The sequence below is a fragment of the Dermacentor andersoni genome, chromosome 6 (assembly GCF_023375885.2).
Source record: "Dermacentor andersoni chromosome 6, qqDerAnde1_hic_scaffold, whole genome shotgun sequence".
Lineage (NCBI taxonomy): Eukaryota > Metazoa > Arthropoda > Arachnida > Ixodida > Ixodidae > Dermacentor > Dermacentor andersoni.
In genome coordinates this window covers 6,336,273-6,364,001 of record NC_092819.1, presented here as the reverse complement: position 1 = coordinate 6,364,001, position 27,729 = coordinate 6,336,273, and the positions used below count along the sequence as shown (strand labels likewise).

Sequence of the window (27,729 nt, the reverse complement as noted above, 5' to 3'; positions counted from 1 at the left end):
CGGAGCACGAACATGCGCAATGTGGGCTACGAATGTCCAGAAATTAGACAATCGATGAGAACACGTAAGCAGTCATCACACCATTGTTCAGTGCGGATGTCGTGCAGATCAGAAATGGCCAGGACGCAAGAGTCGGTGCCATGCACATCATATTCAGGGTGGTTGACAGGGTGATGGAAGAGGCAGTCGGCGTCCTTGTGCAAATGGCCTGACTTTTATAAAACAGCAAATGAACATTCTTGGAGTCGTAGCACGCATCTAACAAATCGTCCAGTGGGGTCTTTAAGTGAGGAGAGCCAGCACAAGGCGTGGTGATTGGTAACCATGGAAAATGTGCAGCTGTACAAGTAGGGGCAGAATTTGGCAACTGCCCAAACTACGCCAGGCACTCCTGTTGAAATGGAAATGGAAAAATTCCTCTCGGTGGGTGACAGGAGGCGGCTGGTGTATGCAATTACACGCTCTGCATTACGCTGCCATTGAACAAGTAAAAAAAAAATTATGGGGTTTTACGTGCCCAAGCCACTTTCTGATTATGAGGCACGCCGTAGTGCAGGACTCCGGAAATTTCGACCACCTGAGGTTCTTTAATGTGCACCTAAATCTAAGTACACGGGTGTTTTCGCATTTCGCCCCCATCGAAATGCGGCCGCCGTGGCCGGGATACGATCCCGCGACCTCGTACTCAGCAGCTCAACACCATAGCCACTGAGCAACCATGGCAGGTATTGAACAAATACAGCCCCAATTCCATGGCCACTGGCATCTGTGTGAAGTGCAGTGGTGGCAGATGGATCATAATGAGACAGCAATGGGAGAGCTGTGAGCAAACGTCTGAGGTCAGAGAAGGCTTTGGTTTGAGCAAGGCCTCATGTAAAAGGAATGTCCTTCTTAAGTAAGTCGGTGAGTGGGCGAGCAGTTTTGGCGAAATTCTTGATAAAACCATGGAAATGCGAGCACAGCCCAACAAGGCTTCTTACATCTGCGCTGGAAGACGGAACAGGAAAGTTCTGGACAGCGATAATCTTGTCGGGGTTGGCTTGAACACCAGCAGCACTGACAAGGTGGCCAAGAACGGTAATTTGATGACGTGGCTTGAACACCAGCGGCACTGGCAAGGTGGCCAAGAATGGTAATTTGACGACGTCCAACGTGGTCGGGGTGAACCCCAGCGGCACTGACAAGATGGCCAAGAACGGTAATTTGACGACGTCCAAAGTGGCACTTGGACGAGTTCAATTATAGGCTGGCGCATCGTAACACAGCAAGAATAGCCAATAGACGCGTTAGATGACTTGTAAAAGTTATTGAAAAGACTGTGACATCGTCCAGATAGCACAGACATCTGAACCATTTATAGCCACAAAGTAAGGAGTCCATCATTCTTTCGAAGGGTGCCGGGGTGTTATGAAGGCAGTTTTCTCATGGTCCATGTCACCTACCAAGATTTGCCAATAGCCTGATCGGAGGTCTATCGATGAAAAGTACTTGGCTCCATGCAAGCAGTCCAAGGCGTCATCAATACATGGCAAGGGATAGACATCCTTGCATGTGATTTTGTTGAGGTGTCTGTAATCCACACAATAGTGCCAACTGCTGTCCTTCTTGACAAGGGCAACAGGGGACGCCCATGGACTGCAAGATGGTCCAATGATTCCTTTAGTCAACATCTTATCGACTTCTCGTGGCAGGCTATTACTTGTCGTTCAGCATGTGAAACACGCTATGGCCGGCGGCGTATCGGATTGGCGCCTCCAGTGTGAATACGATGGGTGACCACCGATGTCTGGGCTAAAGGGTGGCCGCCAAGGTCAGAAATGTCGCTGTAAGTTTCCAAGAGGCGGTGGAGGTAAGTAGCTTGTGTCGAAAGAAGATCAGGTACATTCATCTTGCTAAGTTCGTCTTTGAGAGTCGGTGAATCGGAGTTTCCTGTAGAGGGTGATGGAACTTCAGCATCAAGAGCCGATATCTCGCAATCGTTCACGGGCGAGATGTCGCCCAATGACATGCCTCTGGGAAGAATTTGAGTCGAGCAGTTAAAATTAAGGAGAGGGAGCGAAGTCTGATTGCCTGTTACAGTGAGCATGGTATGGGGAACAGCCAAATTTCTTTCAAGCAGTATGTCAGCGGAGGGACGTAGCACATAGACGCCATCTAGAACAGATGGGAACGACAGTAGAGTGCTTGAGGCGACAGGTGGATGTCTTCGGGAGAGCATAACCGTGGTTGTATGACTGGTGGACTATAGCAGCCGTGGGGCAGTTCAAGCTGAATAGCACTAGACACGCAATCAAAGAGGGCTTAATGGAATGATAAAAGGTCTAAGCCAAGTATAACGTCGTAAGGGCATTGTTCCAAAATGGCAAAAAAAAAAACAGTCGTTAGGCCCCCTGCAATGCCAGTGCAAGCAGTGCACATACCAAGCACGGTAGGTGTTCTTCTGTCGGCGACACGGATTGTGCGTTTTGCAGCGGGTGTGAGAACTTTGTTCAGTCGTCAGCGCAATTGGGTACTCATCACGGATACAGGCATGCCAGTGTCAATGAGTGCTGGGACACTGACGCTATTGACTAAAACGTCCATCAAGTTCTATTTGGTCAGAAAAGTAATCGGAGGGTTTTGCGCTCGAGTCGTCAATGCAGCATCACCTCAGGGAGCTGCATCACTTAGTTTATTGGAGATGGGCCTCGGGGCTGCATCGGGGTTGGTGGCAACAAGCCTGCGGCAATAGGGAGGATGGTCAACGAGCTGCTGGTGAACTGGACTGGTGATGTCGGAATGATAACGAGGGACTGTTCCAAGGAGCACGAGTGTCATTGTTTGGCTTTTGCAATGCCAATGGAGGCTGGTAATGACGCTAGTTTTGTTTGGGGCGATAATAGCTGGTGAATGGCGGTCGCAGAGGGGAGGAGACAGTACGGTTGTTGCAAAGGCAAGCAACGTGACCGATACACCGGCAGGCAAAACAGATTGGCGGATCGTCTGCAGTCGGCTGGATTTCGGTAATGTGCAGGATACCACAGACCAGTCAGTGGAGCGGCAATGCTGTGACAGCTGTGAAGCGGCAATGGCACATACAGAATGAACTCCAAGATTAGCCAGTTCTTCACATACTATTATCTGCATAAATGGTGTTGTAGGCAAGTTGTTTGGCTCACTGGGACAGGAAAAAGGGGCTGCAGGTGCCATGGCTTCAAGTTCTCGCCACACTATCCACATCAGGTCATCTGATGATGATGGCTACTGCACTCCTAGCCTGTCGTCACAAGAGGACGTCGCCGATGAGTTCAGCAGATGTGCGAACAGTGTTGCAGTGTGGCGGTTCTTGGCCTGCTCAAAGCGTTGACACTCTTTTATGATGTCCTGTACTGTTTCACAGTATTTGCACATGAGCAGGTTGAAAGCATAGTCAGCGATGCCCTTCAGTACATGCCCAACCTTGTCCGACTCAGCCGTATCGCTGTCGGCCTTATGGCACAGACCCAGCACGTCCTGGATGTAAGAGACGCATGATTCTGTGGACGTCTGGGTGTGGATCGCTAGTTCTTTTTTAGCGGTGCTCTTCCGCCTGGCGGGATGGCCGAACAAGTCTCTCAGCTTCTGTTTGCATATGTCCCATTGTTAAGCTCTTCCTCAAGGTTGTCATATCACATCTTTGCCGTGCCTTGTAGGTAGAAGACCAAATTAGGCAAAATAATCGTCAGATCCCATTTGTTGTGGGCACCTATACGCTCATACATGGCGATACAGTCTTCCACCTTGTGATGATCGGTGCCACAGAATGTTCCTGGATCCCACAGCTGACGGCTGAGCCAGCACAACCATCAGGGTTGTAGGCGTTGATGTGGACCGTGCCATGTTGGGTCCTGTTCCATCCATCATGTCGTCCAGTCCGAGGTGACGACCACTGCAGAGCTCCTGTGTTGTTTCTCGTGGGAAGCTAGCACCTCCACTAATTTGTTACGTTGCACAAGTCACATATAAAGATGTGTTTACAATATTTACACGAGAGATAATGATGCATAAACAATATGACTGTCGAGAGCCATCCCACCTCAGAATTTAATTCCTACAGAAACCCAAGGACCGTTCATAGAGAGAGGGAGCTCAAGGATTCATATACAAAATCAAATGTTCCAATTGTCAAGCAGCATACATTGTTTAAACGAAAAACTTGACAGAAAGAATAAAGCAACACAAGAATGATGTCAGAACATTCTCCAGACAGCGAAACCCCATAGCTGAACACTTGGAAGATGCAGACCATAAAATTACTTTTGAAATTAACCTAACTAAAATCTAACAACCAACAAAAATTACTGTTGTTGGGGTCATGGTGCATACAAAACACCAGAAACAGCTTAAACCTTTCCAAAGGAAGCTTGCCGTCAGCTTATGTTCACGGTTTAAGCACAGCTAAGAAAAAGAATTAACCATCTTGGACTGTGCCCAGCCTACCACCATAATGTAGCCAAAAAATGTATGTAGCCAAGCCATGCACATATTCTTCTCTCTTTTTGTACATGATCTTTCAACAATCTCTTGCTGCTGGATTGGAAAATCAGTAAGGTAGTTCCAATACATAAGTCTGGTAATAAACACCCTGCTCTCACATACCGGCCCATTTCATTAAGAAACATTCCATGTAAACTTATGTAACATATATTGTACTTGCATATAGCTGAATATTTAAAATCTAATTCATTTTTCACATCAAGCCAACATGGTTTTAGGCACACATTTTCTTGTAAAACCCACTTACTTCTGTTCACTCATCATCTGCATACTGTACTTGACAAACACTCTAAGATCAACTGCTTTCTTTCTTTTTTAGGCCTTGCGAAGGCCTTTGAAAAAGTTAATCAGGCCTTACTTATGTTTAAACTCTCCTCACTCAACCTCAACTCTAACATACTGTCTTGGTTCATATATTTTCTAATAAACCACCTCCCAATTAACGGTCATAACTCACCTGAAATAAACCTAACATCGGGAGTACCACAGTGTTCAGTTTTAGGCCCACTTTTGTTTTTAATGTAATATTAAACTAAACGTAACTGTGTTTCTTCTCCTGTGCATTTGTATGCCGATGACTGTGTACTTCACAGAGAAATACATAACGATGATGATAAAAATATCTTGCAGACAGACTTGAATAACATTACAAGTTGGTGCGAGCAATAATTGGATCATGAATTTAAGTCCTAACAAGCAGAAACTATCGACTGTTTTTTGGCAGTACGATAGCTCCTCAACGTACAAACTAGGTGACATTGAACTCATCATACCGGTACTTGGGGGTTACTATTACCTACAATCTACATGGAATACTCATATTAATATGAGCAGTAACAGTGCTAACCGTACATCAGGATACTTATGACATAACTTCAATAAAGCCCCACCTCCCCTCAAAATGCTTCTATACAAGGCTCTTGTACGCCCAAAGTTTAAGTTCTCCGCTGCAGTCTGGAACCCTCATCACACAAATTTAATTAGTGATCTAGAATTAATCCAGATTAACGCTGCATGTTTCATTCTTTCTATTTACTATTGTACATCAAATATATAACAACAATGAAACACTCTCTATCATTGCCATCTCTTTCACTCCGTCGTAAGTATTCCCGCCTTTGCCTCTTTCATAAGGTCTTCCGTCATACATCACTACATACCGAGCTTATCATGCCACCCACTTATCGCTCGTCACGGATTCACCATAAACGTAGAAGCATTTTTAGCAACACAAACACATTTTATTTTTCCTTCATACCCCACACGTTTAACAATTGGAACCACGTACCTGATGACATTGTTTCGATTCCTGATCATTCTCTTTTCGCCATTCTTTATCTGTGCACCTACATTGTGATAACCCTACTTAATCAATTCATCTCGTATGTCTCTCCTCCTCACCCCTTTCTTTTTCATTTTGCATGTGCCACGATGCCTTAAGTTTTTTTTGCTTTTTCTCAAGTTTTTTTTTCTTTATTTATCCCTTTCCAATATTTCTTTTATGTTTATATTTTGTCACGTCACTAATATTGTATAACATGCTGTGTTTATTTATGTTCAGTTCAGTTATTTTTGTTTTATTTGTGTCATCCTGTTATATTTCATTTCACATTTACAATTTGTCACTAATACTGTATAATATTGTATGATACTGTATAATATTGTCACCCACTCCTCTCTGCATTGCCTTGGCGATTGAGCGTATTGAAAATAAATAATTAATAAATGCACGTAAAATGCCAGCACCCAAGGAAACCCTTTAAACTATCTACTGATTTGCCCGAAAAGAATGATGAGTTGTACAAGTCCATGCATTCTGCCACACTCTTCAGAATTCACTCATGGGCTTGTACAGTGTGTCTTTGTGCCTTTCAGTTTAAAAAATGAGTGTGAGGTAGAAAAGTTCACTTGGCTTTCATATTGCACGGGGTGCTTTGCAGTTCTCTCTGTGTCTCTGAATGCTCAGTGCTTGCAGTGCGCCTTCATGCTAACATAATTGTTATCAGGTCCTGCAGCAGCAGTAAATAACAAATGTGCACAAGAACTGTGAGTATCTCTGTTTACATTCAACACATTGATCAATAATGTTTCAAACTTCCATCCCACAGTGATGCAAATGGCCTGGCGAGAGAGAGACCCCAAGACACGCATCCAACATGCTCATACAGCACTTGAGAAGAATCCGGAGTCAGTACTGCTACGTGCATTTTCTTTGTCTGTCTGCTTCGTATGAAAGATTCTCTTCTGGGATTGGTAAAAAGAAACTGGGCCCACCTGGCAAGCGATATTGCTCTAGAATTTTTGTCCTTAGCATTAGCTGAGAAATGTGTGCATCCCTCTGAGGGACTATACTATTCTACTGGAAAGCATTCTACGTTTTGGGCTCTGCAACCTTGAGGAATAAAGCATACAATCATATAAACCACTTGTGCATGTAGCAGGTAGCATTACAGTAAGTTTGTGCACAAAAAACACTTGTCGTTGTCCATTTGGTTGATCCTTAAATGTTTGCTTTAGCATGCACATGCGCAGCGGCCACATTTCGATGGGGGTGCAAAAATGCTTGTGTCGCGCGAATCGGGGCCACGTTAAATATCCCCTGGTGGTCAAAATTAATCCGGAGTCCCCCAGTATGGCATGTCCCGTAATCAAACTGTGGTTTTGGCACGTAAAACCCCAGAATTCATTCATTCATTCAGCATGCACATGTGTTCATAATGGAAATGAGTTTATTCATATGCAGGTGTGTGACAGCCTACATCTTGTTGGCTGAAGAAGAGGCACCAAGTGTGTTAGAGGTATGTGCCATGTTGTACTGTTTGTTGTCACGGCAGTGGCCATCTCTAGTGATCAGTTTCTTTGAGGATCATGGATTCCTTGGCTGCCGTGTGCAAACTACTGTCACCATAGACACCGTATACAAACTTACTGCAGGGGAATCCCACACAGCAATAGCTACCCCATTGTGAAAATTGGCTTAATGCACTGCAGATGTAGTTCTTGAACTCCGAGTTTTCTTTGCTTCTATATGGCTCCCGATCCTGTTGTAGCGTGGTTACGTTTCATTGCTGTCACTATACCATGCGGTATTGTACGGGGATGCTGAATTCATCAACTTTTGCATGCCACAGCCTCATAGTAAAGAATGCAGTGTTCGTGCAGATATTTCCTGTTGTTTCATTTTTTTGTTAATGTTAAAGGTTGTAATGCTCTAGTGGTGCTGCCAGTTGGTAGCAAAAGCAGTTGTTTAGGCCGATAAATGTAATTCACCAGTGAACACGTGTAGCCTGTCATCCTAAAGTGATTTCCATTGGCTGAAATGGTCCTAGTGATAATTTTGTACAAAGAGCATGAAATAAAGTGCTTAAGGAATATTTTGCACCATTTTTGATGCCTAAAATGTTCATGCAGTCGCTGTAGCATTACCAGTGATTTAGGGTAAGCACAGCTAGATGCTGTGTTTGTGTCACAGCATGCGGAGACACATCACATGGGGGCAACAAGATATGTCTTGTGGCCTAGGCAGTGCGCTGCTAGATAGCACGAGGTCGCAGGATCGAATCCCGGCCACGGCGGCCGCATTTCGATGGCGGCGAAATGTGAAAACACCCGTGTACTTAGATTTAGTTGCACGTTAAAGAACCCCGGGTGGTCGAAATTTCCGGAGTCCTCCACTGCGGCATGCCTCATAATCAGAAAGTGGTTTCGACATGTAAAACCCCATAATTTCAGTGCACTGCTAGATTCATGCCCTTGTTGGTGTGCTTGTGTTTCCTTTTTTGCCGATGCAGGCTACCGCGGCGTACAAATAAGTCCCACATTTTCTTATATTGTTTTAGACTAAGGTCTGTCTAGGTTCTATAGGTTTTATAGAAACTGCGAGGGCACCCTTATAGGGAAACACACTAGCATCAACATCCGAGTCCAGCATGGCATGGTAGGCAGTCTTGTAGGTGCTAAGTATATCCTTACAATTACATATACATAAGATGATCTGTGGTGAAGCCACATGTGTGGGAATGCCGGAAAGCGAGGGCTTCAGATTGGCATCTTCTTTGAGGGCGAAAACACCTTGAAGATGACATGTCCGATAAACAGCATCTTGTGTGTCACAATGATTACCTTTTTACCATAAGTGAGTGTAAAATTGTTGCTATTTTCTGTATTATTATAAAGAATGTTTTTTGTCAAAAGAATAAGCACTTGTGTTGGGGCATAAAGTTATATCAAGTGCAAAACAGCACCAGCAGGTTGAAGAAGCCAGAAGAAAGACAAAGTTCTGCAGTCGTATGTTTCTGTTTTCTTCACTTGCTTGTTGCAGTACATTAGGGGAGAACCACTGGAAAAAAAGCTTTATTATTGCAGCTACATTTTGTGCCAAACCATCCATACCCTGACATTCCCATTATGTCCGTTAGACAATGGAAACCGATTTGCTTCTTGGTAGTGTTGCTGAAAACTCTACGGGTGCTGATGAGCATTGCTGTTTGGTTGTTGTACATAACATATTGTACACAAGTGCACAGCAGAGGGAACACATTTTTTGCTTAATCGTTGTGTGCCTGTGTTAAGATATTGGTAGCAGTGAGGGAGCTTTATGCAATTAACCCTTTATGGACAAGCATTGCATAGCAACCAAAACAATATTGCCACGGGGATGAGAGTAGCCAAAAGGGATACGAAATTGTATTTATAAAATATGTACAGAGAGAGACAGCTGCAGGCTAGATGGCAGAAGAACAACACGAGCGCTACTTTGATTGTCGTTTTCGCCATCTTTCTGGCACATTCTTCCATGCTCGGCAAGATGCGTGCTTCAGTGCGTGGGAATAGCACATAACATAGAACCCCCGCCGGCGAGAGTGCCGTCTCGGCGCTTAAGGAGTAGCATCGTGTCCGGCAACATAAGGTTTAAGTCGGGAGATGTGTACGATATCAGTGGCAGACGCTGCAGATGATCGACTGTCCAATGGAGCGATCTCGTACGTGACGGCAGTGATCCGGCGTAGGACCTTGCAAGGCCCGGAGTAGCGGGAAAGAAGCTTTGACGACAAGGCAGGGCGTCCAAAGGAGGACCAGAGAGCTCGGAGAGTAATTAACGACCCTGTGATGGCGATCGTAGCGGGCCTTCTGGGACAGCTGGAAGGCATAAAGACAATTCCTTGCAATCTGGTGAGCCATTACAGCCCGAGAAGCAGCATCGCGGGCCTAGTTTGTAACAGGGTGCACAGGTGATGGTAAAAGAGTCTCGAAGGGCAATGTGGAATGGCGGCCAAACAAGAGATAAAAGGGGGAGAAGCCAGCAGTGTCATGGCATGACAAGTTGTAGGCAAATGTCATATAAGGCAAGGTGCTGTCCCAGTCACGGTGGTCTGAGGAAATGTAAATGGAGAGCATTGTGGTCAGCGTGTGGTTGAGGCGCTTAGTAAGCCCATTGGTTTGCGGATGGCAGGCAGTGGTTAGCTTGTGACGTATGGAACACAAACGAAGAATGTCGTCGTCGACTTGCGACAGAAATTAGCAGCCACGGTCGGTCAGCAGCTGTCGAGGAGCGCCGTGGTGAAGAATGACGTCGTAAAGGAGAAATTCCGCAATGGGTCAGTGGCACAGCTTGTCGGCAGTGCCCGCATGATAGCATATCGTGTCGCGATCCACTTGTTCCCAGTCAGATATGTTGGGAATGGCCCGATGAGATCAAGGCTGACGCGGTAGAACGGGACACCGGGAATGCCTATGGGCTGAAGAAGGCCGGCTGGCGACAAGGATGGATGCTTGTGGCGCTGGCAGGACTCATAAGCAGCAACATACTGGCGCACAGAGCAGTAGAGGCCTGGCCAGAAGAACCAACAGCGAATGCAATCGTACGTGCGAGTTGCTCCTATATGTCCAGCGGTTAGGGTGTCATGAAGCTGTTCAAGAACAGTGGAACAGGGTGTTTCTGGAACAACCAGGAGAAGCTATGGGCCATCGTAGCTGGGGTTGTGTCTGTATAAGATTACGTCACGAGGCATGAATAATTGTAGGGATGTGGTAGAGTGATGAGAGCGTAGACAGTGGATAATTGACCGCAAATTGGCACCGCAGAGCTGTTCGCTGCGTACGTCAGTTAAATCGGGTATCGCGAAGACACAGGTGTCAGAATCGTGCGCTGACAAGTCGGGAGGATCCACTGGATGACGCGATAGGCAGTCCGCATCCTGGTGCAGTCTGCCAGACTTGTAAGTGATGTCAAAGCTGTATTCTTGCAGTTTCAGTGCCCAGCGACGAAGTCGTCCAGTAGGATCTTTAAAGGAAGACAACCAGCAAAGCGCATGGTGGTTTGTGATGACCGAAAAGGTGCAGCCGAACAAGTATGGTCGAAACTTGCCAACAGCCCAAACTAGTGCTAGGCACTCATGCTCAGTGATCAAAAATGTGCACTCTGAAGAGGAAAGAAGGCGACTGGCGTAGGTGATGACGCGGTCTCGTCCTTGTTGCTGCTGGACGAGAACAGCACCTATGCCATGTCCACTGGCGTTAATGCGAAGTTCAGTGGGGGCTGACGGGTCAAAATGGGCTAAGATGGGTGGTGACGTAAATAAAGTCGTGAGTGTGTGAAATGCAGTGGCCTGTGCAGGACCCCAAGAAAATGAAGTCTACTTCTTCAAGAGTTGTGTGAGTGGACGGGCAACGTTGGCGAAGTTCTTGACAAAACATCGAATATAGGACCACAAGCCGACAAAGCTCCGTATGTCTTTAGTGGAACATGGCATAGGGAAGTCTTTGACAATGCGAATTTTTCTGGGTCAGGTTGCATGCCTTCAGCCCTCACAAGGTGGCCAAGCACAGTGATTTCGCGGCGGCCAAAATGGCATTTGGCAGAGTTGAGCTGAAGGCCTGCTTGCCAGAAAACTTCAAGAACTGCAGACAAGTGGCTAAGGTGGCTTTCAGATGTTGGCGAGAAGATGATGACATTGCCAAGGTAACAGAGGCATGTTGACCATTTGTATCCACGAAAGAAGGAGTCCATCATCCTTTCAAATGTGGCTTGGGAATTACACAGTCCAAAGGGCATTACCTTAAACTGGTAAAGTCCATCGGGCGTAAGAAATGCGATCTTTTCACGGTCTTGGTCATTTACGGATATCTGCCAGTATCCTGACCTCAGGTCAATAGAAGAGAAGTAGGCAGAGCCGTTTAGGCAGTCGAGAGCGTCTTCGATCAGCAGCAGAGGGTAGACGTCCTTCCGCGTTACTTTGTTTAAGTGGCAGTAGTCTACGCAGAAGCGCCAGCTACCATCTTTATTCTTGACTAGGACGACCGGTGATGCCCATGGACTGCATGGAGGTTCAATGACGTCTTTGGTGAGCACCTTGTTGGCCTCACGCTGTATCACTTCTCACTCGGCATAGGACACGTGACAAGGACGTCGTCTGATTGAGCTGGCATCCCCAGTATTGATCTTATGAGTGACCACAGATGCCTTTCTTGGCGAGTTTCGATTTTGAGTATGGAGTTTCTGGCTAAATAGCTCGGGCCAACACTGAATGATAGGCAACATGCGTCATTTGTTCTATTAAACCAGGAACAGATGTTGAGTCCGAAGAAGTTTGGTGGGTGACTTGTTTTCTTTGAAAGCAGTCAGAGGCGAAAAACCGATTTCATTTAATTTGTTTTACGCTCTGGACCTTTTGGCATTAACAGAGGAGGGGTAACGATGCAAGATCTTCGGCAGTAGTGGTATTACACAGGTAATTCAGAGGAAATGCAATGTACATTTCTGATTCACGTCTGATGAGAAATGACAGTACAAGTTTCACATGAAGCCATAAATGGCTTGGGGTGAAGTTGGCTTCTTATTTTCTGCCTGGTGTTTCCCACCTATTGCTGAAATGTCTTTCTTCACATTGAATATCTTTATCCCAGTGTATTTTGCACATTCCAAGGAGAAATGAGCATTTCCTTCAGGTCAGGCGTTGTGCTCAGATAAACGCCCCTTGAGCTTAGAGAGTAGTGCACTCTCCTGCTCCGTGCTTGCCTTCCCGGTTCTCCTCAGATTTCACTCTCGCACAGGCCTTGCATAGATTCATGCCGATGTAACTTTCAGTGGATGTCAACTGACTCTTCCATTTTGGAATGACACTGACTTCCAAGGGTGGGGCACCTCTAGCATATGGTATAATAATTTAAGGGTCATTTTTTAATACCACAGTAAAACATTATTATTTTGTTCCAAGTACTGTAATTTTTGCTGTTCTAAATTTGCAGGTACTGAAGTTCTCCAGATGGCAGTGCCTCTACGAATGTGCACTAATTAAAGAAAAAAGAAAAGTAGTTGATACAGCAAGTTTTTACTGTTTGCAATGGCCAGTTCATTCAGAAAAAAAATTCTCTCATGAATTAAGTTGGTTGCAGCAGTTCTTGATAGAAAGTCAATGTTGCTCAGTTGAGGAACAAAATCTAATCAGATAAATGCAGCTTCCAACAATGCATCAGCAGCATTGTAAGAGATTAAAAAATTTTTGTTGTAATAAATATGCCTGTAGTTTACAGTGCACAGTGAACAAGAGACACGAAAGGTTACTGTACTGGTTAGGAAGGGTGACAAACGAGTTTGAGTAAACATTTTTATTTTTGCACAAAAACTTGGCAATCATGCATCATGACATATCTGCAGAAAAAGTAAATTGTCATACACACATTGCAACAAAAAATGGCTCCTTTGTTGCTTACTACCATGCTAATAGAGAACTGTCACTATACCAAGCGAATAAATTTTTCTGTTGTACAGTAGGCATTTATAAATAACACACAAAGTCAATGGCAAGAACTCAGTAAGCATTGAAAAATAAAGAAGGTTGAGTTGTGGATGTGCCTAGTGAACTATGATCAACTTAACAGAGTCTGAGTGACCAGATTCAGAAAAATTGTTAATTAAACTTTGCCTAGAAGTATTAAAGGCACAATACTTGCCTTGCAACAAATGGCATGTTTTGTTGGGGTGAAGTCTTTCCTTTCAATACTTTGCAGCCGCAGTTTATGACAGGCAATGACACAATTTCCTTGGGGAATTTAAAATAGTGCAAATTGTTTTTTAGGGCTTCCGCTACACTGAGATGCACTGCTGTCAGGTATTCTGCAGGCGAACAAACCTTGGAAAATGAATGTGCATCGTACCAGTGCGATGAGCACTTTGCAAAGAAATGGCATCCAAAAATTTAAAAAAAGCAGGCACAGCAAATTTCATGACACCTATGTGAGTGCAGGCCAGCTGAGAAGGCAGCCTCCAGCGCTGGGGCCACTGAGCATGCAGAGAAAATGAGGGGAGAATGGTGTCCCAGAGTGTTGTCGCTTCCCACAAGCAAAGGGCTTGCCAAAGGGTTTGGGTGAACCACTTGACATTCAGCACCCGCCCTGTCTATTCCATGTTTACCCATCAGGCCGACAGACTCTTTCGGCAAGCTCTCAAGTATGCTGAGGTGAACCATCGCAAAAGCCAGCCATTGCAGCACCAGGGAACCCTTCACGAAGCCATTCACAGTGAGCACTGCCCAATGCAACACTGACATTATGCATTCATGCTGAATGGTGTGCTAAGTGCATGATATGTGGTTGCCATTGTCACGCAAATACGTTGGAATTTCCATCCAGCATCATATTGTGGTTTAATGCTTACTGAAAACAACAAATTTGCTCTTTATGTACCTGCTCATTTTGCTCAAATATTTTGTTAAGAATGTTTAACCCAGGACACCCCCATACAGGTGTGTAATTGTTACGTATGAAATAGGTTAGAATGAATTGATCAATGTATAGCAATGTAATCATAATAACCATCGAAATTTTCATAGAAACTCATGCATCCAAAACCTCATTATAATGAAGCACAAATTTTGTTTAAATAGATATACCGAACCATTTTTAGTTCAGCATGAAAATTTACTGATGATTTCATGGCAGTTGTGCCGAAATCTGGCCGTGCACAATGTTGCCAATAGTAACTCGTGTGATGCAGTAGTTCAGAACTGCTGCAAGCTGTCCACTATCTGGTAGCATGCCTAGCTGGCTGTGCTGCTAAGTCGGCAGTCGAGCATGTACTTTGCTGCTGGTGTCACCTCCCGCACTCTGTGCGCTTGGTCACTCTGTGTGCTACGTCTTGGTCAAAAGTCTTGTACTGTGCCGTAATTAAATTTGAACAGCAGATCACGTGGCCTATGGTACGTGGAGGAAAGTGTTTCTGTACATGTTGCACCATCTAACCGCGGCTGCACTAAGCTCCTGCACATAGGCATTCAAGGAATTTTCCGCATACTGATCCATAATTATCCACATAATGAACCATTTCATTGTCTATTTTGCTTGTCCTTGTCATCGGCTCAGACAAACTGCTGTTATCACTGGGGTATAGAATTCTGCACAACAAATAATGAGAATAGAAAATGAAATGGATCATCACGAAATACGACCTCTGCTCATGTTCTCGGCCATCACTCAACTTATGAGCTTTTTTATAAACTAACCGGCGCAGCAATGCAAATCTTATTTTGTGGAGTGCCCTGCACGGGACACCAGCATAAAGAAATGGTTTTCTGTTCATGTACAGTAATGGGTGCTGCACAAAATAAGGGGGCCTGCAGTGCTTGCCCAGCACACTCGCAAGCACTCAAAGACCTGTTACGCTGCTTAAACAACAGCAAAGATTGATTAACGTGGACTGCTGCATAGGAGGACACATTGGCTCACCCTGTGATGATTACCAACAGCTTCTTCCCCCGTGTGCAGGCAATGTCAACCACAAAGGCTGACAGCCATTATAATGAAGTAATAGATTTAACAAAGTAAAGTTGGCTTTTCCCTTCAACTTCCTTATAGTGAGGTTTTACTTTATACATGTGGAACGCAAGAACGCCTATTCCATTGCTGTCTAACCATATTAAATGACATTTTCTGATGTGAAATGCAGAACTGAGTCAAAATTTATATGAAAACAAAAGCCATATTCTATTGACTGTGGAGCAAAATTTTTTTATTTATTTAGAACTTCCAAGTTTTTACAAAGTAAACAGAAATCAGAAAACTTAAAAATAATTGATGAATAAAATTTATAACTCTCTCTCGCATGCACATACAGACTGATGGACACCACATTTTTGAAAACTGCACCTGATGACTATTTACTACAAACAAAATCAACATGCTGATTTACGATTTATATGCTACTGTTACTTTGGTTACATTACCTTTGTCAGGAAGTACTGGTCAAAAAGCATAGCATTTTCTAATGAATTTTTCTGTATTATATGTTCAAACACTACTTGCAGCATGCTAAGTTTCCAACCCACATTTGTTTTCCAATTCTTGTATAGTTCCAAAAAAGTGTATGAAGGCCCCGAAAGAAAACTGTTCTAGAATTCACCCTTTTCTTCCAAATGCAAGATTATACTAACCTCAGTAATGTTGTTGACTAATGAGACTTTTCTACATTTTTATTAAGTGGATTTGGAAAGAGAGCTCCCAAGCTAGGCCTGCCTCTTCTTCTGAGCTTCTGCACTGTAGATTCTAAAAACAGCATATTTGAAGAAAAGAAGCACGCAATGAAAACTGAGAATTGTCACTACTGGCTTCTTCTGGGTAGAATCTTTATGTAGTTATTGTCTGTAGTGAACAGGGCTGATAAATGTTGCAGTGTGACAAGAAATTGAGTCTCGCAATGAGCCCTCTTCAACAACACTGAACATGCTTGTATGAGAGGAGTACAAGGCTCTTATTTATGATAGCACAAATGTTCTCTTGAGCTATTTTTCTTGTGCAGAGTCTGTCATCATGCTTGCCTCGTGTCTCACTTATGGTGCACTCTGGAGCAATGCTCTGCAGCTCACTCATGTAATGGTGCTACACTTGGGCCCTTCGTTATTTATTAATTTTTAATTACTGAATAAAGCGTTGCCTAAAGTAGGACAGCGTCAGAAGTCAGCTTGAGGAAACAGTTATAACTGCTTGCATCATCAAGAACATTTCCAGCTTGCGCCGTGCTTTGCATGCCAGTGCAAGCCACAGGTTTGTGAATTCAGGAAGTCACTGTGGCCTTTTTGCAGGAAGGGACTGCAACGTGCTTGTCTACGTGCGCCGGAGATTGGCCATGTGTGCTCGAAAGCTGGGGAAGGTTCGTGAGGCTGTCAAGATGATGCGTGATGTGAGTGAAGCCTCAGTTAATTTCAAATCATGCTTTTTTGCACAGCTACTATCAACGTGACTTCAGGTGTTGACGAAGGATTTACATATTCGTATGTAGGCGGAAAGTTTTCATTTTTCAGGAGATTACACCACCGAGAGACATCAGTCTTTTGGTGGTGCAAGGGGAGACTCAGGATGGGAATCTGAACTGGCTCCTACTATGAGGTCTTGCAAATGCTAATGTAAGGGTGTCACTTCAATAACAATTTTTCGAGGTCACACAAAATTTCTTCAAGTGCAACTGTTACTAATACTGCTTTGCCTTTCCAGCAAGACTGCAGCCTCTGTTTTTACAGTGAAGCTGTTAGCCACTTGTTGGTCAGCATTATATTGCGGTGGAAATTATGTGGATATACTCCAAACCTATTTCTGCCATCGATATCGCCGTCACCGTATAAAGTCCAGGGGCGAGAACACTGTCGCCGAGCGCCCTACACTGTATGTGCGAGTGAAAGCGTGCGAGGGGAGATGATAATCGCGGCTCAGTTTCGCTCGTGCGCAAGGGAGGAATAGCGGGGAGTAAGCGCGCCATCTTCCATGGTGCGTGAGGCACTGGAGAGAGGGAGTGGCATTCTACTCTGACTGCAACTGCGCATGTGGTGGCTGCGCGGTTGCGAGGCCGTATCTCGAGAGCGATCTGCATTAGGTGCACCGGCGGCTCACAGCTGTGTGTGTGTGCTGTGTGTTCTCGGCGCTCACTTTGCGTTGAGCGCACAAATGTCACTGCACTCGCTGCTGCCGCGTTTCCTCACGCCAGCGTTTTGACAGTGAGTGTTCGCGGTCATCGAGTATGATATGTTCATGTTTGCTGTGCACGCTGACACCATACTTGTTAATTTATTTAGCGAGCAAATGTTTACTAGGCGATACAGCCGATAAAAGCGCTATCTTTACTTCATATGGCTGTATGCTAATTTGCTATCGCAATTGATGCTACGCATTTTGGGCGAAACTGCGACATTCTTGTGGGCAAAAATGTGGGCCAATCCTGGAGGTAGTGCAATACCAGCTGATCATCGGTGGAGGTGCAGCAGGCTTCAAGAACTCAGCAAAGTTTCTGTTGGGGGGGGGGTACATGCCAAAACCAGAATTTGATTATGAGACACGCCGTAGTGGGGGACTTCAAAAATTTGGATCCCCTGGGGTTCTTTAAATGCACCTAAATCTAAGTTCACGGGTTTTTTCGCATTTTGCCCCTATAGAAATGCGGATGCAATAGCCAGGTTTCGATAACTCAGCAAAGTGAAGCAAAAAGTGTATACATTCTTTGGAATCACGCATACAACATACAGAACGGCATTCGTTTCAATAACGAGCAAGCACAAAACAAGCATCTGAACTACATCATTGATGATAAAGCGCTCCTGATAACAAAGTGAAGCATGTAGCGCTCCCCGCACACATTTCCTGGTAAAGATTACTGTTGTGCAAGCTGCCATGGTGACGGCCACTTGCAACGGGAGGAGCTGACGTCACTGGCCTTTCATATATAAATGAACCAGCCTAGCAACTGATTTCATTGTTGTTGCAGCACCGCTATGGGTAGGCAACGCATAGTTAGGACTCCAGAGGAGTGGCATGAGTTCAAGGAGCAGCAAAGGTAGAAAGGAATGGCAATGCAACCAGCGACAGCGTGCTGTCAAAATAACCATTACTCTAATACAATATAGCATTGCGTACCCCCCCCCCCCCCCCCCCTCAGGAGTTGTAGTGGTTCGCTGGACATCCACTATCACAAGCCCGGGCCGGGATGGCAAATCATTTTATTATTATTATTATTATTATTATTATTATTATTATTATTATTATTATTATTATTATTATTATTATTATTATTATTATTTCTTTCACTGTGAGCTCACGTATAAGCGCTGCTGAGCATGACTGCTATCGATCATGATTTTGAGTGAATCCGTTTTGGCCTCATTTGAATTAGTGAATTAATTATGCATATTTATGACCACTGTATGCAAGTGGCAATGTTTCCATTCCTAATAAATGTAAATTATTAGACAAGTCTTTCTTTTTTTTTGTTTCATGAGCATTGACTACTGGAAAGAGAAGCAGTGCTCAGACACACCATTCACATGCACTTCACACGCCGTTGAATGAAGACTCTGCCGGAGGGGTCACTGAAGTTTGCAGGTCTTTTTTAAGGATCAACAAAGCACGCAAAGCAATTTGTAGTGAGGTGAACATGCAGCAACATATTCATTCTCTAGGCATAGGCTATCCATACAATTAGGAATAATTGTTAGTTCACTAGCTCCTTCTCTCGAAAAAATATAATACTTTGTCCTGTGTATACAGGGTGTCCCAACTGTCATGCAGCAATATTTAAACAAGCAAATGCCACGTTGAACCAAGGTAATGTTGTTTGCCGTCGCTTGGAGATACTCAGATTATTTTTTGTATTCTGCCCAATTATATTCTTAGTCTTAATTAATTAATCCTTGATTGGTTGGCTTGCAACTGCTCTAGATTGCCAACGCATGGAATCACTAAAGTTTCTGCGTTGCATTAATAACTCCTCTTGCCGGACTTTTTCAGATAATTGCCGAACTCCTGCTAAATCACCTAATACTAGAAGTCACCATCACCTAAGCATCGCACCTTATTCTGCCCGTACGGGCACTTATATACAGCTTCCTTCCCTGCATAATTGAATTTTGGAATTCTTTGTCTGATCCAAGTAGTTCTCTTCCTTTAAACTTATTTTTAGTGACTGTTGAATAAGGTAGTTAGTATCTTCATTCAGTCTATATTGTTGATATTGCCTCTGTTATTTGTCATTGTTCTCCTTTTCATACCTAATCCTGCAATAGCTCAATAGGGCTGCAGTATGCACAAATAAAAATTTTTAAAATCAACTTCTCAGATAGTATAATATAGATGAAAAGTGTCAGTGAGAAAATTGTAGAGCAACCTGAAAAACTCCCGATACAGCTTCCTGTTGCTCACAACGTGCTACATAAAAGTGCTCTTCCGTGCGTGAAAGCAACCAGCGAATACGTGCAAAATTGCAATGCGACTTGCCGCTCGAGGCACTTTGCATGTATTCGTAAGCTTCTTTCATGCTTGGAAAAACACTTATATAAAGCACGTATTGAGCAACAGAAAGCTGTATCGGGAGATTTTCACGTTGCTCTACAATTTTCTCATTGATACTTTTCATCTAATTGTAATACTTGAAAAGTTGATTCAATAATTAAGACTAATTACGTAATTAGGCAAAATGCAAAAAAAAATAGTCTGAGATCTCCAAGTGACGGCAAACAACATTACCTTGATTCTGCCCAGCTACGTGGCAGTTGCATATGTTTAAATCTTGGTGCATGATAGTTGGGACACACTGTATATTTACATATATTGTGTCTGTACATGATTTTCACAGTTGAAATTTTAAAAAAAATTTTCAAGTAAAAAAATACGGATGAGGTAGTTGCTGCAGGTGCTTTAATGTGCTTGTCCTCCTATTTCCAGGATTTGCAGAAATAAAGCGAAAACATGAATTAACAGCCATTTTTGTCCGCGCCAACAATGATGCACTAAGAAGTGTTTAGCCGCAATAAAATTTTAAGTGAAAAGGGAGAGGCAACTCAAAAGAAACCTCAAATAATGTGGGTAACAGAACATTTTGGTAATTACACTGTAAGGGGGGAGTGGGGCGGTAGGCTTTGGCATTGCTGGAGGTAGGGGGGGGGGGGGGGCTCTGCTCCCACCGGAAATCTCTGGAGAGGGCTCCGGCCCCAGAGCCCCCCCCCCCCCCCCTCCCCGTAGTCTATGCCTATGGATTCGTACATCACTACGAATCTAGCAGCCCCCTTTCTAATGTGACTTGATATTGATAGCTAGCAACACAGGAAACACAACATAATTGTGAATAACTGTAACCATGCCGTGTGTTGTTAGTAACAGTAGACATAACAGAACAAATGCATAACATCAACCAGTGTAACTAAGTTAGTCCAGGAAGTAGCAAGAGCACGGAGGCATTTTTTGATAGATTAGACACGATAAATAAATCATGAGCCATTGCATTCTGTGAAGGTAGATGACCAGCGAAGCTGTTTAGCACATGGCATGTACAAACACATTTATTGTCTTGATATATATGTATATATATAGTCTCTACATTACGAGAGGGATGAGCCATTGCTGATGATGATAGTTTTTGTTGACGTAGAACAAGAATGCACGGAAGCCTAGCCATAAACAGTTTCACTGTAAAATACATTTTGTGGGGTCCCAAGTGTTCTCTTGGGACAAAGGAACGATTACACAGTAGCGGAAACAAATCAAACAGCATTTATTGTGCCTTTTATACACCAATGCCAGCTAGCCAAATTACAACTAATGGAACATGCTGATGAGCGCTGACAAATCAAGAAAAACCAACTCACTGCACAAGGATATCGAATGAATATGTTCGCTCCATTCCGGACAGCAATGCCAAAGTCACTTGCAGAGGTCACGCGAACAGAGGCCTTTTCGAAGGCTTTCGCAGGGCAGTCCAGCAAAGCGTGCCAGTGAGCATGTGATGCCGACCTCCAGCCAAAAAAGGAGAAAGCCAGTTCCCCTTCTGCCTGAATATCCCCGCTGTCAGGTGGTGATGGCAGCAGAACACCCGTGCCATCTAACTACCGACTACAGCTGGTGCACATACGACGTAGGGGTAAACCGTATTCTAGGAGACACAATGCAGGGAAAAACAACATCAAAGGACACGAAAGAGTCAAGCATCCATACAATTCATATGTATAAGCATTACACTAAATGAAAACTTAAGAATTCCCCATGTTGCATGGGAAAAGTGCAGTATAGGTTGGGGGTGCGCACTGTCAACTGCAGGCAGGCAGCTTCTAATTGTCAGGCCAGTTCGCCACAGGGGTATCAGAAGTTTCAGGGGGTGGGGGTGTTGAGGGTAGAGGAGAAGTGGTTGTCATTTTTTATTTTTTATTTGTGTTGATGTGTTGTGTAGCACTAGCAACGTTTGTGACTCGAATACTTGTAACAAAGATTGTGAACAATTACATACTTACACAGGGAATAAGGTCATACTTATGAACATACTTAACTAAAGAACAGTTAACTGCATAAAATGTGTTCTCTACATAAACACCAGGAAGCTGAATCCATGCTCAACACATGTACACACATGCGGAAGACGTATATTGGCGCTTTGATATTGACACATTTACATTGTTTATAATTGGTTTATTCTTTTTCCGGGGACCACTTTTCACCTGCTAACTGTTGTGTCACGGTGTATCGGTTTCGGTTTTGCTTCTTCTCGTGTCAGCACTTTCATCTGCCCACCTTATGTAACTCCTACGTCACCGTATCGTCACCCTTCTGTATATGATAAGGGGTCACGTGTCTGGCCGGGAGTCGCACTACAAACCTCGGAAGTGCCTCATTAATTCTTTGCACCCAATGCTCCACACTTTGGGCTTCTCTGCGTTCAGGAAGCCCAATGGTCGCCCGTCACCTCGCCATGCTGGTGTCCGCGTGCCACCTTCTCAATTCCACACTTAACTGGTCTAGACCACACATGCGCTTGCCGATGCGTGCAATAATAATAGTTTTAATTTTAATTATGGGGTTTTACGTGCCAAAACCACTTTCTGATTATGAGGCACGCCGTAGTGGAGGACTCCGGAAATTTCAACCACCTGGGATTCTTTAACATGCACCTAAATCTAAGTGCACAGGTGTTTTTGCATTTCACCCCCATCGAAATGCGGCCGCCGTGGCCGGGATTCGATCCCGCGACCTCGTGCTCAGCAGCCCAACACCATAGCCACTGAGCAACCACGGCGGGTCCGATGCGTTCAAGCTCGCGAGTAGTGGTGGTTTGCATCTGCAAGAGATGTGCATCAGCACATGCCCACTTGGCTCAGTCATAGATAGACATACTAACGTACCCTGGTATTGATGGTGCTTCAAAAGGCTGAAATATTGATAAATGCACTGTCTGTTTTTAGAGTAATTAAACAGCCAAAAAGTAAAGAAAAAGCACATTCTCACATGACATAAATCTGCCTCATTGAATGTTGATTGTACCACATTGTAGCTGCGTAGCTAGGTGCGTGGAAATGCGAAACAGCCAGAGCACCAATATCTTTCTGGAACAGATGTTTGTGCTCACACTGCACATGGACGCATATGATCTGTCCTACACCATCTGCGCTAGTGCAGCGGCTCGAGCTTGCGCGTGGTGGCAAGCGTACATGTGGTTTGGCCTTTAATATTATAACTCGGCACAAGACGTACCTGCATACATATATCATACATCAGGACTATCTTGGATGTTATTGCCGGTTTTATCGGTTGCCACTGTTGTCGCGAAGCTTGTGTAAGCAGATTGCATGTGCAATGCGAACAGTCTTGTGCATTCTAGAACACACACAAGCACCAATGATTATGCTGCAATCTTCGCCAAGTCATGTATAAATAGCCGACACTCTTGACCCAGGGATCAGATTTCGACAATCTACGCATGAGCACGTCACTATCGTTCTGCCCGAAGGTGACTAGTTGTTGTGGGCACAGGTTCACCGAATAAAGAGTTAGTTTTGTGACTCGCTGTTGTGCCCGTTATATTCTTCCCTTGCATAGTCAGGCACGATAATTTGCATGACACTGGTACATCTAGATAATTTACGGCTGCTACACACAACAATTGGTTGAATGTGTACAAGCACAGACACTTTGCACATCCCACAACTATTCACTCAATAACTAATCTAGTAAAAGAACTAGGACCTCTATGTGCTTCCTACTAATAAAACAATGAAACCACCACAAATATATGTGGACATTCTCAACTGCATTCTGAAAGGTTACATCCGCCTGGCTTTCCCGCCACTTTCATGGTAAACTTGATAAAAAACATGTTGGTCATTGTCAGTGGCATTACAGGTGTCTGACAGTTCCAGGCCTTCAATGGTGATGCTCAGCAGCTCATTCGTTTGGTTAGGGAGAAGGCAGCTTCTTTCTGATGACAAGACCCAGTGGCTGTGGTGATTGGCAGCAGCAGAAGATGACAGACAACATCTTGCAACTTGAGAAGTGAGAAACTACGAGAAGCGAAGATAGAAATGTTGTGGATGTCAAATCCTTCTTCAGTTGTCAAAAAATGTTCCACTCTGCATCTAGATTCCTCCCGTCTTGCTGCACGCATCACATTCTTGCACCCTGGCCATGGCACATTGAAGCCCAGGTGGTCATCGTAGTTCGCTGTACTTTCTTTCATGTGGAAGTCATGATTTCTTCCACCACAAGCTAACTACGGACGATGTGTCCTTTTGTGTGCATGCTCTTCCGGCACTGTTAAATGAAATTCCCCGTTGAGCATTAAAAAATATATCCTTTCGAATTAAGAGGGTGTCATCAAAAAAGTAAGGGAGTGTGTAAGGAATTAACTGCATCAGACACCTGATCTGCATGAATGATGTGGAAGGCAAGATGTGGTGCTAACCATTTAGGTTCACTAACAATTTGAAATCCCAGAAAAGGTGCTTTCTCGTTGTCATGAAACAGATGCACAATGCAACCCTATGCTGGCCCCTACAGCGATAACTGCAGAGCAGTCGCTCAGAGACCTACTTGCTTAAAAGCTTGCTGGCCAATCAACGGCGAGGCACCTGTGATAGTTTAGCTGTGGAGCATGAGGGTGGCAGGTTCTGCAGGCATGCCCAAAATAGTTGTGCAGGAGCCACTTTTCCATTTCATTCCAACATTTTTCTTAAAGGGGCCCTGAAACACTCTTTAAACATACTTTTAAGCCCACGAAAGGCACTTATTGATAGGTCAGGCACAATTAGTCTCGACAGCCTTGATCAGCTGGGTGCCTGTCGAGATTCAGCTAGCCAGCTGCACGTCGTTTTCCTCCTCTTCACCCATCTTGGATGCACCACATCCTATTGAGGCGTAAGCCTAGCACACATGTAAGAGTGTCACATTTTCCTCCGCATAGATGCAGCCCGCTGGGCAAGTCAAACAGGCTGTCGAGAGGTGAAGAGTTTTAAACAGACAAATTCAGCCTTTGCTGTCCATCGGCCATTTGATGTGAGGCGTGATATGCAGTAGGTCAATTCGCTTATACAATCCAAAATAACGTATGGTCCAACATAGTGGGCCAGCAGCTTTTCACATAACCCATGTTTTCTTGTTGGTTTCCACAGCCACACTAAGTCACCAGGGTCATATATCACATGTTGGTGTCGGCGGTCGTAGCATGCCTTCGAGCGGTCTTGTGAAACGAGTGCACAAAGAAGCTAGTCGTCGGGCCTCTTCAGCAAGAGAGATGGTCTCGGATATACAAACATTATTGTAGCTTGAAAATAGGAAGATAGTGTCCAGTGTATAACGAGGCGGATGAGCATAAAGAAGAAAGAAGGGTCTGTAGCTCGTAGTTTCGTGCTGTGAGGTATTAAATGCATACGTAATGAAAGGTAGCATGCTGTCCCAGTTCTTATGATCTGGCGTGACGTACACGTACAGCATGTTAGTAAGAGTTTATTTATTCAAAATACCTTAGAGGCCCGAAGAATGGGCATTGGGTAAGAAAAGCTTCAAAAATTTTACACAATATAAATAGCAAACAATTATACAGAACATAAAGTGCTTTGTTAATAATAATACAACGAAGAGTCAAGTTTAGACAAACTCTAAGATTCTTAAATCAAAAAAAGAAAAAAGAAGGCTCACAAGAAGCAACGCAGACAAGTTTTTTTTTTTTTTTTTTTTTTTTAGAATATGAAATGAATGTTTATGTCGTGACGGAATTTTTCTTTGTTAGCTTCAGCTACCAGGATATAGGGAATCTATCAGGAGTTCTATTGGTGCATTCTGTAAGGCCATTTGTTTGTGGGTGGTGTGTAGGTCCGTGTCGGAGAATGACGAAACACTGTAGAAAAATACAAACTTCAGTTGCAGTAGCCGATGGTATAGCAGCTGTCTCAGAGCAGCATCTCAAGTGATCGGCACACACGACAATCCAGCAATTCCCATCAGATGACTGCAGGAAAGGACCAAGAAGGTCGATGCCGACTTGCTCGAAAGGAGTGCTTGGGGGTGGCACTGGATGTAGTCGACAAGGAGGAGCGCTCATCGGACGCTTTTAACGTTGACACTCGTTGCAGCTGTACGCGTACTGGTCAATTGTCTGATGCATTTTAGGCGAGTAGAACCTTTCTTGAACATGGTAGTGTGTTCGCGCAGATCCCAAATGACCAGATGTTGGATCGTCATGCATAGTGCGCAAGATGGAAACACAGAGACTCTCCAGGACCACCAGGAGATATTGTGGGCCTGTAGCAGAATAGTTCTTTTTGTACAGTACACGAACGCAGCAACAAGTGGATGGTGCTGATTTCCATGCAGGACTGATCCGTGGCTCTAAAGTTCTGTCTTTTTGCTGCTCAGTCTTGAAGGTGTTAATTTTAGGAAATCCTGGCTCCAATGATGCAGTATAGTGATCGTAGTTGTATGCATCGCAGTCCGTCGTTGCAAGCGGCATGCCGTCAGCCGCTTTTATAAGAAACGGTAAAAGCATACTCCTGTAAACAAAGTGGTCAACGTGCAAGCTGGCCTGTTAGATTATAGGAGATTAACCAGCCAGCAAAGAGAATGATGGTTTGTCACCATGGTGCAGGGGCACCCGTACAGGTACAACCAGAAGCGCTGTGCTGTGAAAATCACTGCAAGAAATTCTCGCTCTGTGACGGTGTAGTTGCGCTCGAACATGCTTAAGGAATGACTCGCGTAGGCAACGTGTTCTTGAAGTGCTGGAGAATGGGATGGGACGCCAGAAGAAACTTCAGCTCATGAAAACTGGCCTTGCATTCAGGGGTCCATTCGAAGGGAAAGCCCTTCTGAAGAAGGCATGTCAGTGGATACACAATGTTGGCAAATCGACAAATAAACTGGCGGAAGCAAAGGCCCAGGAAAGTGCATAGCTCTTTTACTGGGCAACATTGTTTGAAGGCTTCAACAGCAGCAGTCTTCACTGGATCGGGTCGCACGCCGTCCTTATTCACCAGATGGCCCAGAAAAAGTGTTTGGCGCTCTTGAAAATGGCATTTCTTTGAGTTGAACTCCAAACTTGCTTTTCCCAAACAGTCTAGCACAAGATCGAGATGGGCATTGTGCTCACTGAATGTGCACCCGAAAATCACAACATCGTCTAAATAGCACACGCACACTTCCCACTTCAAACCACACAAGATGGTGTTCATGAAGCGCTCGAAAGTTGCAGGCTCTTTAGACAGCCTGAACAGTATATGTAACATTATATTCAAGAAGTCCATCTGGTGTTGTAAATGCCATTTTCTCCTTGTCTGTCTTGTGCATTACAATCTGCCAGTACCCCGACCTCAAGTCGACACACAGAAAGTAAGATGCTGATGGAAGGCAGTCGATAGCACTATCAATATGTGGAAGAGGATACACGTCCTTTTTAGTGACGCATTGAGGCGCCGGTAGTCAACACAAAATTGCCATGTACCATCTTTCTTTTTAACCAGAATCACTGGCACTGCCGTCAAACTACATGATTCTTGGATTACTTTCTTATTTAGCATTTCATGGACTTGGTCATTGATCACCTTGTGTTCCGATGGTGATACTCTGTATGCCTTCTGTTGCAAAGGTTGGGCAGATCCTGTATCTATGCAATTGTGTGTACGAGAAGGAGGAAACAATGGTGGCCCCTCTTCCTGTGAAAAGTCAGAGTCTGGCATATTTTCGCAGAATATTCGCCACTTTATGACGCTGCTTAGTGCTGAGTGATTCGTTCGCCATAGTTAGAATGGAAGAGTCTGCAGCAAGGCATGCATTATTGAAATGGAGTTCATTCGCAGAATCAGGGGCCTCTGTAAGAATGGTGAGTGACAACACTTGACCTTGATGGTAGGCAACAAGTTTCAGACCCTGTGGTAGTATTGCTGGTTCGCTGGAACAGCTTACAGTCCACAAGCTAGTGCGTCCGCGAAA

General features: G+C 44.3%; 1 protein-coding gene across 2 annotated transcripts in view; it reads left to right on the top strand.

Moving 5' to 3' along the window:
* Positions 1 to 27,729, top strand: part of LOC126521634 (suppressor of tumorigenicity 7 protein homolog) — a 45,772-nt gene that overhangs the window by 9,773 nt on the left and 8,270 nt on the right. For both annotated transcript variants that reach the window (XM_050170337.3, XM_050170336.2), the window contains 4 exons: positions 6,624 to 6,702; positions 7,259 to 7,313; positions 13,935 to 14,034; positions 16,590 to 16,687. In XM_050170337.3, the coding sequence (XP_050026294.1) occupies positions 6,624 to 6,702; positions 7,259 to 7,313; positions 13,935 to 14,034; positions 16,590 to 16,687 (332 nt within the window). The remainder of the gene's footprint in view (positions 1 to 6,623; positions 6,703 to 7,258; positions 7,314 to 13,934; positions 14,035 to 16,589; positions 16,688 to 27,729) is intronic.